The sequence below is a fragment of the Haematobia irritans genome, chromosome 3 (genome assembly GCF_050003625.1).
Source record: "Haematobia irritans isolate KBUSLIRL chromosome 3, ASM5000362v1, whole genome shotgun sequence".
Lineage (NCBI taxonomy): Eukaryota > Metazoa > Arthropoda > Insecta > Diptera > Muscidae > Haematobia > Haematobia irritans.
In genome coordinates this window covers 191,751,714-191,767,979 of record NC_134399.1, presented here as the reverse complement: position 1 = coordinate 191,767,979, position 16,266 = coordinate 191,751,714, and the positions used below count along the sequence as shown (strand labels likewise).

The 16,266-nt window shown below is 34.1% G+C and overlaps 1 protein-coding gene across 1 annotated transcript in view; it reads right to left on the bottom strand.

The window, feature by feature from the left end:
• Positions 1-806: 806 nt before the first annotated feature.
• Positions 807-16,266, bottom strand: part of fog (folded gastrulation) — a 222,057-nt gene continuing 206,597 nt past the window's right edge. Inside the window, exon 5 of the mRNA XM_075300953.1 lies at positions 807-4,048. Coding sequence (XP_075157068.1) covers positions 871-3,768 — 2,898 coding nt within the window. The 5' untranslated portion in view covers positions 3,769-4,048 and the 3' untranslated portion in view covers positions 807-870. The remainder of the gene's footprint in view (positions 4,049-16,266) is intronic.

Here is a 16,266-nt window from a genome sequence, read left to right as displayed (position 1 = left end):
TAATTTTTTAGTTGATACTATCATTTCTGTGATTGAAGACATTTCAATTAAAAAATTAATTGGATCAATTAATTTCGTGTTTGAACCAGAAAAAAAATTTTTTGTGTGTGGTTTAAAATAGTTCGTTAGTTTCGCTTGCTTGACGTTTTTTGAAATCGATAATGATAATTTTGCTATATATTGAATATTCTCCAAAAGTCTTTTAATAATATCAAAAAGCTTGAGAAAAGCTTTTCTTAAAATCAATACCTGTTTGCTGATATTATGCATTTTATTTGACATTCTATAGTAAATAAACATTAATTGCAATTAATGTCATAGATGTCATTAACAAAAACTTCAACATTTCCTTCAAATTCCATTATAGCCCAATGAGATATCAGCAGGAAGCTTTTGCCTAAATTTTTAATGGAACCCAGATAGTAGATGCATATCATTGAAGTTTGTGCTGAAAGTTATGGCTTAATTTTTTTTATGGACCTCAGATAGAAAACCCCTCTTAAACCATGAAGCCAAGGACCTTTCCACATTTAGTCATTGGTTCTGAAAGCTTACACCACATTTCCATCTTAAAGACCAAAACTCACATTCCAAGCTTTTTTTTCAAAAGCTTTTTACCATTAAACATATTAGATATGCGCATTAGTTTATGTTTTTTTTAGGTTTTCACTTTTTAAATTACTGTACTAATACTTTTTTTTGGAGGGGGAGTAAAGTTGATGGTTGTGGATTGTTGAAGAGACAATACGTGAGTTACTTTTTTACTTTGAGCAAAATTTAACTACGATAAACAAATAAAAATAAAATTTGAACTATGGCATTTGTTGTTTTTTTTTTTGGACTTATCCTGGACTACTATTGTTTTAGATTTTAACTTGATTTTGGAGCATGATATGTTGACCAAAACCTTAACAGTAGAGGCATATCTTCAACTTCACTACTACGATCTTGATTCACAGAGGGTCTTATCGTTGTTGTTGTGGTGGTGGTGCTGCTGCTGCTACTGGTGATACGAGGACTATCAAATCTCCAGGCCAAAGGGATCCACCAGAAAGGTTCATAGGCTGTCTGATCAACATCATCAGAATCCTTAGTAGTTGGAAGAGATGATGTTGATGATGATGCTGATATTGTTAAAGATTCATCTTCATCTGTTGTTGTTAAGGATTCAGAGGATAATGAAGAACTATCTTCAATTGTTGTTCTTGGTTGTGGTGATGTTGTTGCAAATGACGACCCCTTAATATCTGGATTTTCCAGACTATTGAAACCATTGATTCTTATAATTTTACTATTTCTATGACTACGATTACTGGCTATTAATTTTGATGATGAAGGCATGATGTTGGAGTTAGATGCAAGTGATGAATCAGTAGATGTAGTTGATCTTTCCTCCTCAAGCAATGAGGGAACTTTCTTAGTTGATCTTTCAGTTGTTGTTTTAATCAATGGCATAATTTTGGACCATATCTTGGTGGTTTCCAATGTAAATTTCATGGAACTTGATAAACTTTCACTTGACTTGCTAGTTGATAGCGACGGTGATGGCGATGGGGTATTGGTATCTTCATTAGCATCAGTTACTGATGTTGATAATGTTTTGCTGGTTGTGGAAGCATCTGAATCTGAAGCATCTGATGTTGTTAGTGATGATGCCGTTTGCCCTGGACGTTGTTTGCCCTTCACCAATTCATTAATTAAACGTAATTCCTCGGCCAGATCAATTTCACTTGTTGCTGGTGTTACTGAAAATTCCATTGGCGGCTCAATGTCCGCCATGGTGGATGAAGGCTTCGTGGAGCTATGCTCTGGCTGTATATTACCGGACTTTGTCTCAACCTCAGAGCTGTCAAATGCTGCTACTTCTGTTGGTGGTGGTGGTGCTGTTGCTGCTTCTGTTGTTGAAATAACTTGAGTACTTTCAAGATCTTCTTGCTTGGCAAAGTGCTGATAGTAAAACCGGTCATTGGTATGGTTACTGGAACTATTGGTGGAGAAGGAAGTGGTGGTGGCATTGCCACTACCGTCACTGTCATTATTATTATTGTTATGGGCTGTAAGTAACGGTGTCACTGTTTCTTGGATTATTAATTCATCCATGGGTGTAGTTGGCTTTGTTGTGACTGCATTCGACTTTTTGCTTGACTTTATTATTGGCTCAGCCATCGACGGGACAGACATTTTCTCAACCGGTTCTACTTTCGATTTCTTAGGCTCTGCAAGATTTTGATCATTTTGGCCTTTACGCATGTTCTGTAATTCTTCAAAATCCTGCATAGCTTGTTTCGTTGCTGACTTGTATGATAATTCTTTAGAAACCTGAGGTCTTTGTGTTGTTGCCTGACCAGAAGAAATCTTTGACACTGGTGTAGTCGTTTCTATAGCCAGAGCATCATTGAAATTACTTTCAATAATGGTTGTTTCATCCAATTGTATTATTTCACTGGTCATTGTGGTTGTGGTTTCCAATGAGTCCTCCTCTTGCCACGGCTCATTGTCCATGGTGGCCGCTGGGGTCAAGGTTGTTGTGGCCTCCACTTCATTTGGATCTTCATTGTATTCCGAGGACAATGGATTCATTGTAACACTTCGGATATGTTCGACCTTCTCTTGTTGATACATTGATCCAGATGGTTCTTGCTCTTCGTCCGTAAAATTGGGTAACATGGTAGTCATTTCTTCCATATCGCCAATATTTAAAGATAATCTCTCACCCAATTTTGGTTCATCCATAGTTGTTAAACTTTCCGCTGGTATGGTAGTAGCCACTGTAGTATGATTCAACATAGGCATCAAGGATTCCGTTTGAAGTAAACTTTCCAAATCATTTTCTTTTGCTGCTTGAGTTTGGGTTGTCAATTCCCCCTCGGCCTGATCCATGACAGTGGTAACCAAATGTAAAGCAGAATCTTCATTAAATAAAGATATGCGATGTTGCTTATGTTCTTGGCCATGGGAAGCGGGCAATGAGATGGCTTCTAGATTATCCAGATTGAAATCACTATGGATGTTGGACATATTTGAAGCTTCGGTTTTTAGATCTTTGTGCTGGGTGACATTCATAGCAGCTGGTAAATATGAATCTTTTGGACTATTAGTATCGTCTGTATCTTGTGATGTCATAGCTGAAGCTTCATTGGATATTGAAGAATAATCTTCTAAGGGATAATCATCCGTAGGAAATTTAGTTTGAAAAATATTAAACTTCAGGGGTTCATCTTTACTTGGAGGCTTCAAATCGAATACAGCATCTGTATTGAATTTTTCCGAATCACTTAAATACATGGGAGGATTAAATACAGGCATATTGGCCTTTCCCTCTTCTCCATCACCACCTCCACCGGTAGCAGTTGCCGCTAGATCATCTTCATAGTCATAATCAATTTCCACCGGAGAATCACCCAATACCAAACCCAAAACGTTGGGATCAATGAGAACAGCATTTGATCCTATAACCGTGGGTAAACATTTCGTATCTACCTGTTGATGACCTTCAGGACATTCCACTCTCAGTGGGAGAGTGAATATTGATTTTGGTGTAACCTTACGTGATTTCATCAGCTGTTTTTGTTCAGGTGGCAACATTAGCCATGCTTGCCAGGCTAAATTTTCTGCTGTATTCTCAATGGGTTTCGATGTTACCGGTAATGCTGTTGTCATTGTCAATGGCCTCAAGGGCATAACAAGTGTCATCAGCATTGTGACTTGCAGGACAAGATAGAGCTGTGTTGTAGCCATATTGCTGATTATTAGGGATGACAAATTCATGTTTAGTTTACTTTGGCTTCTTTTGCCTTCAGAGTGCAAACTCTGCGTGCTGGGATTAAATTTTTTATACCTTTATGCGTTTTTTCTCTAACTCTTGTACTTTTTTACTCTTTCTTCACAAATCTTCGTAATGTTATTGGTGTATTACATTAAAATATATTGAAGATTTTGTAATTGTTTGCAGACATTTATAGGCTTTTCGTATGATTTACACTAGCTTTTGGTTTGGTTTCTTGGCTTTTGTTGCTTAATGCCCATTACGTTTTTCGCCAAAGATATACTGAAATGAAATGAAAGAAAAAATAAAATATTTAATATCACACAATTATAGAATATTATTGTTAATCAAATAGTTTTGTAAATTAATTAATTTATTTAAAATGTATGCAGCTAATTAAACATTGCAATTTTTTGAAAATCAGTAGGAAAAGACTGAAGTCCATCAAAGCCTTTGTAGAGCTTGAAACCACCCTACTGAATTAGTAAATCTAAGCGTTGGAGGGGAATTATTCAGATAACCTAAATCTCAGACGATGTCCGTTAAATCTAAATCCCAGCCAGATTTATACTAAAGGCTGTGGAAAGATTCATTCGCCCGATACGAAACATATACAGTCCAGGCGTGTATAGATTTATATCTGGCGTTTTCTTTTCAATGACTCTATTAATCATGTTCCTTAATCTAAATCTCTCCATAAAGCTCGATTAATAATTGTAAAATTAGATATAATGCATTTGGACGTTAATTGCCTGTTTCGGTATCAGGCTAACATGAAATACTAAATGTGTATATTTTTCAAATCTAAAAGATGTTACAAATTATTTTGCCGTGCAAGATATGAATAAGGCGCTTTACAGACTATCAGTTATTCTGGACGACAGTGCTCGTGTCGAACATATCCCATATATTGTGCACATTATCAGTTAAGTCCGAATGCATAATCGATACTGCTGCATGTTTATGGGATCGATAACCCATTTACCGATTATTTAGCCATCGCCGACAAGTCGTATCGATCCGACACACTGTAAGATTCTTTACAAACACTGACATTCCGTCCGGAATAACTGATAGTCTGTAAAGCGCATAAGATCAGATAAAAAAATTATGAAGTTTTTTGTTTGATAACATTAATCTGAATCCAGGAGTCTGGGGAGCTTTTTGAGAAATATGATAATTTGTCTGATATTCTAATATTCAATAGCGTTAGTTGTTGGTCCAAAAAAAAAAAAAAACACCTTGTAACAAATTTCACAAAATTGGTTAACAATTTTGACCAGAATCTTGCGAACAACAAATACATCGACAGACAGGTCATTCTGAGTCGATCGGTATATATGATATGCGGTCTGATAGGCACATTTTCTTGCAGATCAATGTTATTATACTTTAATCACCATTTGATTTAGCGAATAAAAATAGTGATATAATGAACTTTTGTCTAATAATCGCCATATATTTTAAGTTTTTGTTCTGATGAAGGCGAAGTTGACTATCAAAACACCTTTTTTCGGGATTCGTAATTCACATTGCGTTTAGTGAATTATTGGAATTTATTCTGATTATTGGTTTATAGCTAAACGATCTTCCATCCAAACATCTTGCAGCCTACAGAGCTTTGTCCAAAATCAATTAACTGAAGATACTTTTCCTCTGTTCTGTTGCAGTTTAGTCAACGTATAAGCTTAAAGCTTATAAGCTTAAATCAAAATAATAATGATCTTGCTGCTCCAAAGTAAAAAAAAATGTCGAAAACATCGCATTTTAGAATCAGTTTAGATTTCTTCGAATTGGCTATCTTTGGCACGAATTATGGCCTTCAAACGGCCAACAAAGGATCATTACTGCGAAGTGTCGTTTTCCAATGGTCGACACTTTGGTATTTTTTAGAGCCATCCTTACTAAACAAAATGTCCCAGGAATAAAACTCCAACGGATTGAGGTTCGGACATGTTTGGTGGTCATTGTACGATAGAAATGAAATGAGGATCCTACTTTTTAACATGGAATCGGGTAGCACTCAGTGATAAGAGAGAAGTTCACCAATGTGGTATCACAATGGACTGAATAGTCTAAGTGAGCTTGATACATCGGGCTACCACCTAACCTACCCTAACCTAGTCTGGGGCCGGAATATTTGTCTGTCCAGGGCTTCTATACTGCCATTAGGAAATTTTCCCGATAATATTCGGCCCACTGTCGTTGAATACGAACGGGGAGCGACTATCGGCTGCTAATGCAGGAAAAAAAAGCATGGCCATTTCCAAAGATTTTGTCTTTACACTAATGATTTTGATATTTATTACGAGCCAAGGAAGCGGAGAATTGAAGTAAAGATACTTTTAAGACAGAGTTGTCTTTTAAATTTAAGTTTTGCGTACTTGATTCTAGGTAGCAAATTTTGATGTATTTGTTTTTTTTCTTCATGTGCAATTAATGGCCTTTTACAACGTGTTAACCCACCAAAAAAAATATTTTTTGTCATCAATCACGAAATTAATTGATTCAATTAATTTTTAACTCATATGTCTTCAATCACAAAAATGATAGTGTCAATTACAAAATTAATTTTTGTGATTGATTTTTGTTTTAAATAAAACATTTTTTTTAATTAATTAAATTTTTAATTGAATATTTTTTAAAACACAATTAATTTTTAACTGATATGTCTTCAATCACAGAAATGATAGCGTCAATTACAAAATTAATTTTTGTGATTAATTTTTGTTTTAAATAAAACATTTTTTTGAATCAATTAAAATGAATATTTTTTAAAACATAATTAAGAATTTTATTGGAAAAATTTTAGTGAAATTTTTTTCTGTGAACGACAACTTAAATTTTCACATTCAGACTCGACTTAAAGTAGAAATTATGCTGTCTTAAGAAAAAATCGTCTTTAAAATAAATTAAATTAATATTTTCAAATTTTTTTTTTATACCCTCCACCATAGGATGGGGGTATATGAACTTTGTCATTCCGTTTGTAACACATCGAAATATAGCTCTAAGACCCCATAAAGTGTATATATTCTGGGTCGTGGTGAAATTCTGAGTCGATCTGAGCATATCCGTCCGTCCGTCCGTCCGTCTGTTGAAATCACGCTAACTTCCCAACGAAATAAGCTATCGACTTGTAACTTGGCACATGTAGTTGTTATTGATGTAGGTCGGACGGTATTGCAAATGGGCGATATCGGTCAACTTTTACGTATAGCCCCCATATAAACGGACCCCCAAATTTGGCTTGCCGATCCTCTGAGAAGCAAATTTCATCCGATCCGGCTGAAATTTTGTACATGGTGTTGGTATATGGTCTCTAACAAACATGCAAAAATTGGTCCACATCGGTCCATAATTATATATAGCCCCCATATAAACCGATCCCCAGATTTGGCTCGCGGAGCCTCTAAGAGAAGCAAATTTCATCAGATCCGGTTGAAATTTGGTACATGGTGTTGGTATATGGTCTCCAACAACCATGGAAAAATTGATCCACATCGGTCCATAATAATATATAGCCTCCATATAAAACGTTCTCCAGATTTGACCTCCGGAGCCTCTTGGAGGAGCAAAATTCATCCGATCCGGTTCAAATTAGGAACGTGGTGTTAGTATATGGTCGCTAACAACCATACCAAAATTGGTCCAATCACACAAAAATTGGTCCATATCGGTTCATAATCATGGTTGCCACTAGAGCCAAAAATAATCTACCAAAATTTTATTTCTATAGAAAATTTTGTCAAAATTTTATTTCTAGAGAAAATTTTGTTAACATTTTATTCGGTTAACAAACCGAGATTTGGTTTTGGAGCCACTTGGAGGAGCAAATTTCATCCGAATTAGTTGAAATTTGGTACATTGTACTAGTATATGGCCGTTAACAACCATGCCTAACTAGGTCCATATCGGTCTATAGTTATATATAGCCCTCAGATAAATCGATCCCCAATCACACAAAAATTGGTCCATATCAAGTTCACAATTGTATATTGCCCCCATATAAGCGACCCCCATATTTCAATTCTGGCTCTCTACACACAAAAAATTTTTTCTCTGATTCAATCACCAAATTAATTGATCCAATTAATTTTTTAATTGAAATGTCTTCAATCACGAAAATGATAGTATCAATCACAGTTTTAATTGGGCATAGAAAAAATTCTTGATTAAAAAATTAATTGATTTTTTCAGCAAAATTCAATTAATTTTTTAATTGATTCAATTAAAAATTTAATTGATGTTGATTGCAAAACGCAATTAATTTATTAATTAAAAAAGGTAACTATTTTTAATTACTTTGTTAGATTGGCTTAGAGTTTTTATTTGGATCAACAAATGATTGTTTGAAATACATTTTTAATTACAAAAGTAAAAAAAAATCAGCACTTTTTTTAACTGAATTAGTCTTCCGAATTTGATTAAAAAGTTAATTGTATCAATTAATTTTTTAATTAAACATTTTAAAAATTTCAATCATTGACTTAATTAACTTAATGTTTCTATCATGATTAAAAAGTTAATTGTATCAATTAATTTATTAATTGAAAAAAATTTCAACTTCAATTAACTTTTTAATTGGAAATATTTTGGTGATACTTTTTTCTGTGTACGTATCGTGCAAAAAGTCCATATCGATTTGTAATTATTTGTAGACTTACCTATACATAACTTTTTTGTCTAATATACACCACGTATGGACTAACTAACAATTTAGAAAACGATGTTAAGAAGTTTTAAGATACCACAACCCAAGTAATTCGATTGTGGATGACAGTCTTCAGTAGAAGTTTCTACGCAATCCATGGTGGAGGGTACATAAGATTCGGCCTGGCTGAACTTACGGCCGTATATACTGTTTTTTTTTTTTTGCTTTGTTGTCAAGACAACAATTTTAAAGAATTTTTAAGAATTTTTCAAAATTATTAAAGACAAGTTGACCGTAGTCAAACAAAATTTTCTTTTATTTTAAGATAGCCATTTTTAATTTGAATCACTTAATTGTAGAGTGACCGCTGTCTTCCTTACATTTTAACCAGAACTGTACTGAAAAAAAAAATGTTATCGTAATACCAAAAATTGTTCGTCCTTAAAATGCGAAGGCAAATTTTGCTTAGCAAAGAAGACGCAATTTTCTGATATATTTTTTTTTTCCTTGTCAAAAAGTCGATAAAGTTTTCAGTGAAGTCGTCAACAGGAAAGACATTAAACTAAAGTGAACAATCAATTTATGAACAAATTACTCGAATTTCTTTCATATGTAGACAAGTCTTCGGCCACGCAATCATAGTCATATCAATTGATGGAAAAATCATGTAGGCCCCCTCAAACGAACTCTTAAACATGTCCATCACCCCCCTTAGAAAACAGCCATCAAAATTGATTTTAGATTTTTTTTTTGATTTATAGACGTCAATTACGAAATTAACAACCCCCCAAAATATAACACCATATGGATCATGTAGCATTAATTGCTTATTAGAAATTAGCAGACACATTTTCTGGTCAATGTCAAAAAAATCAAATAAAAAAAAAAAAAAAACTTCAAAACATATGAATCTCATTTTCTTAATTATGGTCACAACCTTGCTCTCTTTTTTAAGACAACATTTTTAAATATTGAAGAGAAACAGAACAGAGAGAGAGTGTCAATTTATGGCCCACTTAAAATATTCTTTCACATAAATAATTTAGAACAAATGGTTATCCGTCAAATTTTGGACATAAACCAAAGCACATTCCGCTTCACATAAAAATCTGAGGCATTTTACCATAAAAGTTTTGCTGGGAAATTTTTGAAATATTCACTTTCGAACAGGTTGCAGGCCATCAATGTCAAAAAAACGATGTTGGAATGAATGGCAGTGGGAAATTGCCATTAACCTTATCACTCTTTTAAGCGGAACCACAAAAATATACCCTCAGAAGATATGCACTGCAAAACTTGTGTGTGTCACTGAGTGTCTTGGGTCCTCTCTCAATGCGGCAACATCCCCTCGCTAACACTCCCACTTAGGAACAAACAAAAAGGGGGCCAACCATACCAAGAATATTTATTATTCCAATAAACACTTAACATTTTCTTCATTCGTCTGAGTATCATAAAATATTTCAACAAGATCAAAAAAAAAAAACGTAGGCCCAACAAAGACTCTTGAAAAAATGAAAAAAAAAAGACTTCTTTGGTATGTAGGAATTAGAAGACAAGAACAGTAACAAAAACAACTGCACCATCGAAAAACCGGCAGCATTCTTGGAATTTATAAGATTTTTTTGTTTGTTATTTCACTCCCCTCGACTGTATTAGAAGCTATGGTCTGTCTGTTGCTGAGGATTATACATTTAGTGGAGAAAAATAATCAAGATACCCATAAGAGAATTACCGATTAATTTTATTCGGCTTGACATCGACATTCGGAGAGACCTCTTAGGGATAAACAAAAAATTCTGTACAGTGTGGCTGATATATATTGCAACCAACATCATTTGTAAAATGCTCGTTTGATATCTTAGAGATTTGTTCTAGTGACAGTTCATTTTATTTTTTACATGCTTACAAAAGCATTTTGATTTATTTCATTTAAAAATAATTTTATTCGCGATGAAAGTCAATCGTCACTGTGCGATTAATTTATATTTGGATGGAAAACCACAAGTGACCATCGTTAGAGTCTTCCCCAATTTTAATAAGAATAAATCTCTTGTTTATTTTCTACGGGAAATGGATCCATCCCAGGATCGGTACAGTATCTAGGTGTGTCTCAGTTGTGGGGAAAGCATACACCCAGAGAAGGAATATGATCACCTCAAACATATTTCAAGAGCACCATGTTACTTTGTCACGGCGACCATGTAGCATTGTTGTCGCAAAAATATTCTTTTCTCGTCAAACATAACACGCTTTCCGAAATCAGATACATAATTTTCGACAAAACAAAAACTTGGTGTCGACAAACATGTTACATGTTTTCCGTGAAAAAGTAACATTTTGTTCTTGAAACATGATTGGAGTGATCATATTCCTTGTCTGGGTGTATGCTTTCCCCAGAACTGAGACTGGTCACCGGTCGTCGACAAACATGTTACATGTTTTCCGTGAAAAAGTAACATTTTGCTCTTGAAACATGATTGGGGTGATCATATTCCTTGTCTGGGTGTATGCTTTCCCCAGAACTGAGACTGGTCACCGGTCACTTTTACACGGGATTTTCATTTTCGGGGTAAATTTACACTTTCGGACACGACTGGGATTCATTCCAAAATATATGTCGTGAGATAGCTTGGTAGGACTAGAGTCTGGGACAAACTCACAGGAGCTTGTTTCATTTTGACCATCCAAATGGCACCAAAAAGGAGAAACTCTTGGAATATGAATACTGATAATTGCATTTCAGTAAATATTTAAATCTAAAAAGATTTGGATATAAAGACAGTATTGAAAATTTAAAAATTGAGACAAATCCGTAGGGTCAGATCAGTGCTCAGAGTTGCATCGAGTCCAAAAAGTGGATGAAAAATATGGTAACAAGATCAGAAATGATCTGAACTGTGAAGGCCAGATCAAATTTTCCCGTGAAAGGTAGGTTCCTCACTTTATTCTTACCGTACAATGGCCACCTCCGTATTTCAATTCCTTGGACTTTTGCATCTTGGAGCCTTTAGGAAAGTAAGGTTGCCAATAAAAGATACCTAAGTATCGATCATCTCAAGATGGCACTTCATTGGGAATGGCTCCAAATACCGCCGCGATACTTTCGTGCAGTGTGTAATGACTTATTGGCCGTTTGAAGGTCATAATTTGTGCCAAAGCTAGCCAATTGGACAATTTTCGAAGCACTCTTGCCACTCTGGTTGAGTTTTCTCTATACTATGCATTCTGGACCTATCAATCGATTATTCAGGCGTCGCAAAACTTTAACCTCTAATTTTATTTTTTACGTACACAGAAAAACATTTCACTCAAATTTTTCCAATTAAAATTTTAATTGAGTTCTAAAGAATACTTAATTAAAAATTTAATTGATTCAACAAATTTTTTGATTGAAACAAAAATCAATCACAAAATTAATAGTATCAATTAATTTTTTAATTGGATCAATTAATTTTTTAATTGGATCAATTAAAAAATGACCGTCAATTAATTTTTTAATTGATACTATCATTTCCGTGATTAAAGACATTTCAATTAAAAAATTAAATGGATCAATTAATTTCGTGATTGAATCAGATTTTTTTTTTGTGTGTACGGGAATAAAAGAGTCATTCGGTGCCACGACAGGACTATACGACGGATGATCCATCAAATCGATGTTTTGATTGGTCAAATGTGCAGTTGTTGGAGCAGATGTGTGAGAGTTCGCATTATCGTGATGAAGAGTGATCCGTCTTCGGCGGTTGATTTGCCTCATGACAACTGGGAAACGTACTTTTGTACCACTCCTAGTTGACAATACCGCGTTATTCTGGAGTTAACTTTGTGACATGTTCAGTTTTTCCGAAAAAACAGGCATCTTACTCTCGGGCCACCGTGGTGCAATGGTTAGCATGCCCGCCTTGCATACACAAGGTCGTGGGTTCGATTCCTGCTTCGACGGAACACCAAAAAGCTTTTCAGCGGTGGATTATCCCACCTCAGTAATGCTGGTGACATTTCTGAGGGTTTCAAAGCTTCTCTAAGTGTTTCACTGCAATATGGAACGCCGTTCGGAATCGGCTATAAAAAGGAGGTCCCTTGTCATTGACCTTAACATGGAATCGGACAGCACTCAGTGATAAGAGAGAAGTTCACCACTGTGGTATCACAATGGACTGAATAGTCTAAGTGAGCCTGATACATCGGGCTGCCACCTACACACAAAATTTTTTTTTTCTGATTCAATCACCAAATTAATTGATCCAATTAATTTTTTAATTGAAATGTCTTCAATCACGAAAATGATAGTATCAATCACAGTTTTAATTGGGCAAAGAAAAATTCTTGATTAAAAAATTAATTGATTTTTTGCAGCAAATTTCAATTAATTTTTTAATTGATTCAATTAAAAATTAATTTTTTAATTGAAATGTCTTCAATCACGAAAATGATAGTATCAATCACAGTTTTAATTGGGCAAAGAAAAAATTCTTGATTAAAAAATTAATTGATTTTTTGCAGCAAATTTCAATTAATTTTTTAATTGATTCAATTAAAAATTTAATTGATGTTGATTGCAAAACTCAATTAATTTATTAATTAAAAAAGTAACTATTTTTAATTACTTTCTGAATTGGCTTAGAGTTTTTTTTTTGGATTAACAAATGATTGTTTGAAATACATTTTTAATTAAAAATTAAAAAAAAAATTTAGACTTTTTTTAACTGAATTAGTTATCCGAATTTGATTAAAAAGTTAATTGTATAAATTAATTTTTTAATTAAAATTTTAAAATGTTCAATCATTGACTTAATTAACTTAATGTTTCTATCATGATTAAAAAGTTAATTGTATCAATTAATTTATTAATTAAAACCTTTTTTAACTTCAATTAACTTTTTAATTGGAAATATTTTGGTGATATTTTTTTTGTGTAACCTAACCTACTCTCGGGTTCATATGCATAAATCAAGGATTCATCCAGTTACGATGTCATAGACGTGTTTCGAAAGACCATCGATTTTTGGAACATTTCTTTCGACCAATCAACACGAGGCTTTTTTTGAGCGATTGAAAAATTGTGTGGGATCTAATGCGAACAATTTTTTTAGCGATCAAATGTTCATGAAATATTGAATGTATGCTGATCCGACTAATGCCTAAGATTGTCTCAATCTCAAGATAGATCACATCACAATCTTGCAATATCAGTTGAGGCACAGCATCAATGGTTTTCAGAATAACAACTGATTTTGGACGACCTTCACGAAATTGGTCTAGGAGTGAACTAAGACCTCGGATAAATTCACCATACCATAGATAAACACTGGTCCCTGACGGAGCCTCATTTCCAAAAATGTAATTAAGTTAATCGATGCACTGTTGTTGAGTTAATCACCGTCGAAAGTTGTAAAAAATAATCACACGAAAATTTTCACGATTTAATACCATTTTTTTAGGCGAGATAGTCCTCGTATGCCAAAACGTTCTGCCTATGTATAACCTCAAAAATGTGAAGATTTACGAAAGAGCTATCAGTTGGTCGATTGCAAGAATGTAGCACTTTACATACTTGCTTTACATTCAGCGACCTTATTCAGAAAAGTCGAATGATCACAAAAGGGAACAATGCTTAACATTGTTTAGAATTTTTGTTTCACGGAAAAAAGTTTAGTATATTATTTTTTATAAATTATTTTTTTAGTAGAATTTTTTTCAGGGTGTAAAAATAATGAAATTAAAACTGGCTCATTTTTTTAATTTTCAATGTTGTTTTGATATTAATCAGTTATTTATTAAATTGCTTTACATACCATAAAAGACGTCAACGTTTGGCACAATAATATACTGTCGTTTCAAAAAAAAAAAAAAAAAAAAAAAAAAACATTTTTAACGGGAATTTTTTTTTGCAAGCCATATTCGTTTTTCAAAAGTTTTGTTTAAGTGAAAATATTTGTAGTTTAGTCCACCATTTCGATAAAATACGCCCCCAATTTCATGTCTTTGAGCCTTTTAAATATGGATAATTTTTTATCAAAATTTTTAGACTTCCACCGAATTCTTTGTTTCACAGCTCCAACCCAGTTTAATATTCCTTTTGTTAAAATTCCCAACAAATGAAAATCTCATTGGCACGAAAGTAAAAACAAAAAAAAAGGAGAAAAAAAAACAGTAGTCCCCTGATACTTAACCTTGTGAAGACAAAACAAAAGCACATTATAAGTGAAGTGAAGAAACATTTATCAAAGAATGGAAAAACAAAATTCATCACATCATAAAAATAATGAAGATAAAAATATAAATGATTTGATACATATGATGATGCTGCTTTGGCCCCTTAACTCCCAACCCCCCCCCCCCCCCCCATACTGCTCATTACATATTCTTTCATTCCAGCCTACCTATTTGGGTTTTTATCAGATATTAACAAAAAAAAATTTCATAATACCCGCCATACGCATGCCATACATTGTGATAGACGAGGATTAAAAGAAATCATAGGCAGACGGACAGAAAGCGAACAAGGCACAAAATGTAACTTTAACAGCATCATAATCATAACAAAAAAATATATATAATAATAATAAAAATAAAAATAACAAAAGCTATAACAATGATAATGCAGTTATCATTATCACTAGGCTATTACCTCAAACACACACACACACATATACACATATATACCTTTGTATGCTTTGTACTCTCTGTACGAATACTCAGAGTTAAGTACTCACTCATATGTAAGTATATATAAAATTAATTATGACATTTTTATAAGGCATTTTATTGTTATTACCTATGAGTTCATGCCTGTATAGAGGTACAATATATCGTATATGGCAATGTTGAATTTACAATGGAATTTTTCTTAAAACAAAAAACATGGTATTGTATATTAATCTTGTAATGCACGTGGAAATACTTAAGAGACCAATACATGTGCAAAATATTTAAGAGCACACAAGCATATACAATCAATGGACTTTTGGAATTATTCAAGTACTACGCAGGATGTTTATACCCTCTATCATAGGATGGGAGACATAAACAAGTATAAACGGTCAGAAGTTTGCCGAAGACCAGAAATAATCCGAAAAATGTAGCTAGGTCGAATCTTATGTACCCTCCGACTTGAATATTGACTACAAATTACGGCGAATTTTGAGCGCCGTGGTAGTATATGACAAGGTCTGTTAAACGTCTTAACATTGTGAAAATTGTAAGTGAACTTATATAAATGGTGATACGGTCAAAATTTGGTCAATATAAACTTGACGTATTTCTTTCAATTTTGCATTTAAAAAACCTGAACACCCCTCATTTTGAAGGTGTGTGTGTAGAATGTTGCTCCTATTTTGATTTTGGAATTCACTCTTCAGTTGTCAAAATGCCGTCCAAGCAAGAAGAGCAGCGTATCAAAATTTTGCTCGCGCATCGCGAAAATCCGAGCTACTCGCAAAGCTGGCAAAATCGCTAAAAGTTGCTAAATCAACCGTTACAAATGTAATTAAAGTGTTTGGGGAACGTTTGTCGACAGCCAGGATATCTGGATCGGGGGGAAATCGAAAACCGGAAGCCGCTGAGACGACGAAAAGAGTTGCCGGTAGTTTCAAGCGAAACCCTAACCTCTCTCTCCGAGATGCCGCAAATAAGCTGGGTGTATCGTCTACAACCGTGCATCGATCCAAAAAACGAGCCGGACTATATCGACTTACAAGAAGGTAGTGACTCCAAATCGCGATGATAAACAAAATACGACGGCCAAAACGCGATCCCGGAGGCTGTACACGACGATGTTGATGAAGTTTGACTGCGTGGTAATGGACGACGAAACCTACGTCAAAGCCGACTACCAGAAGCT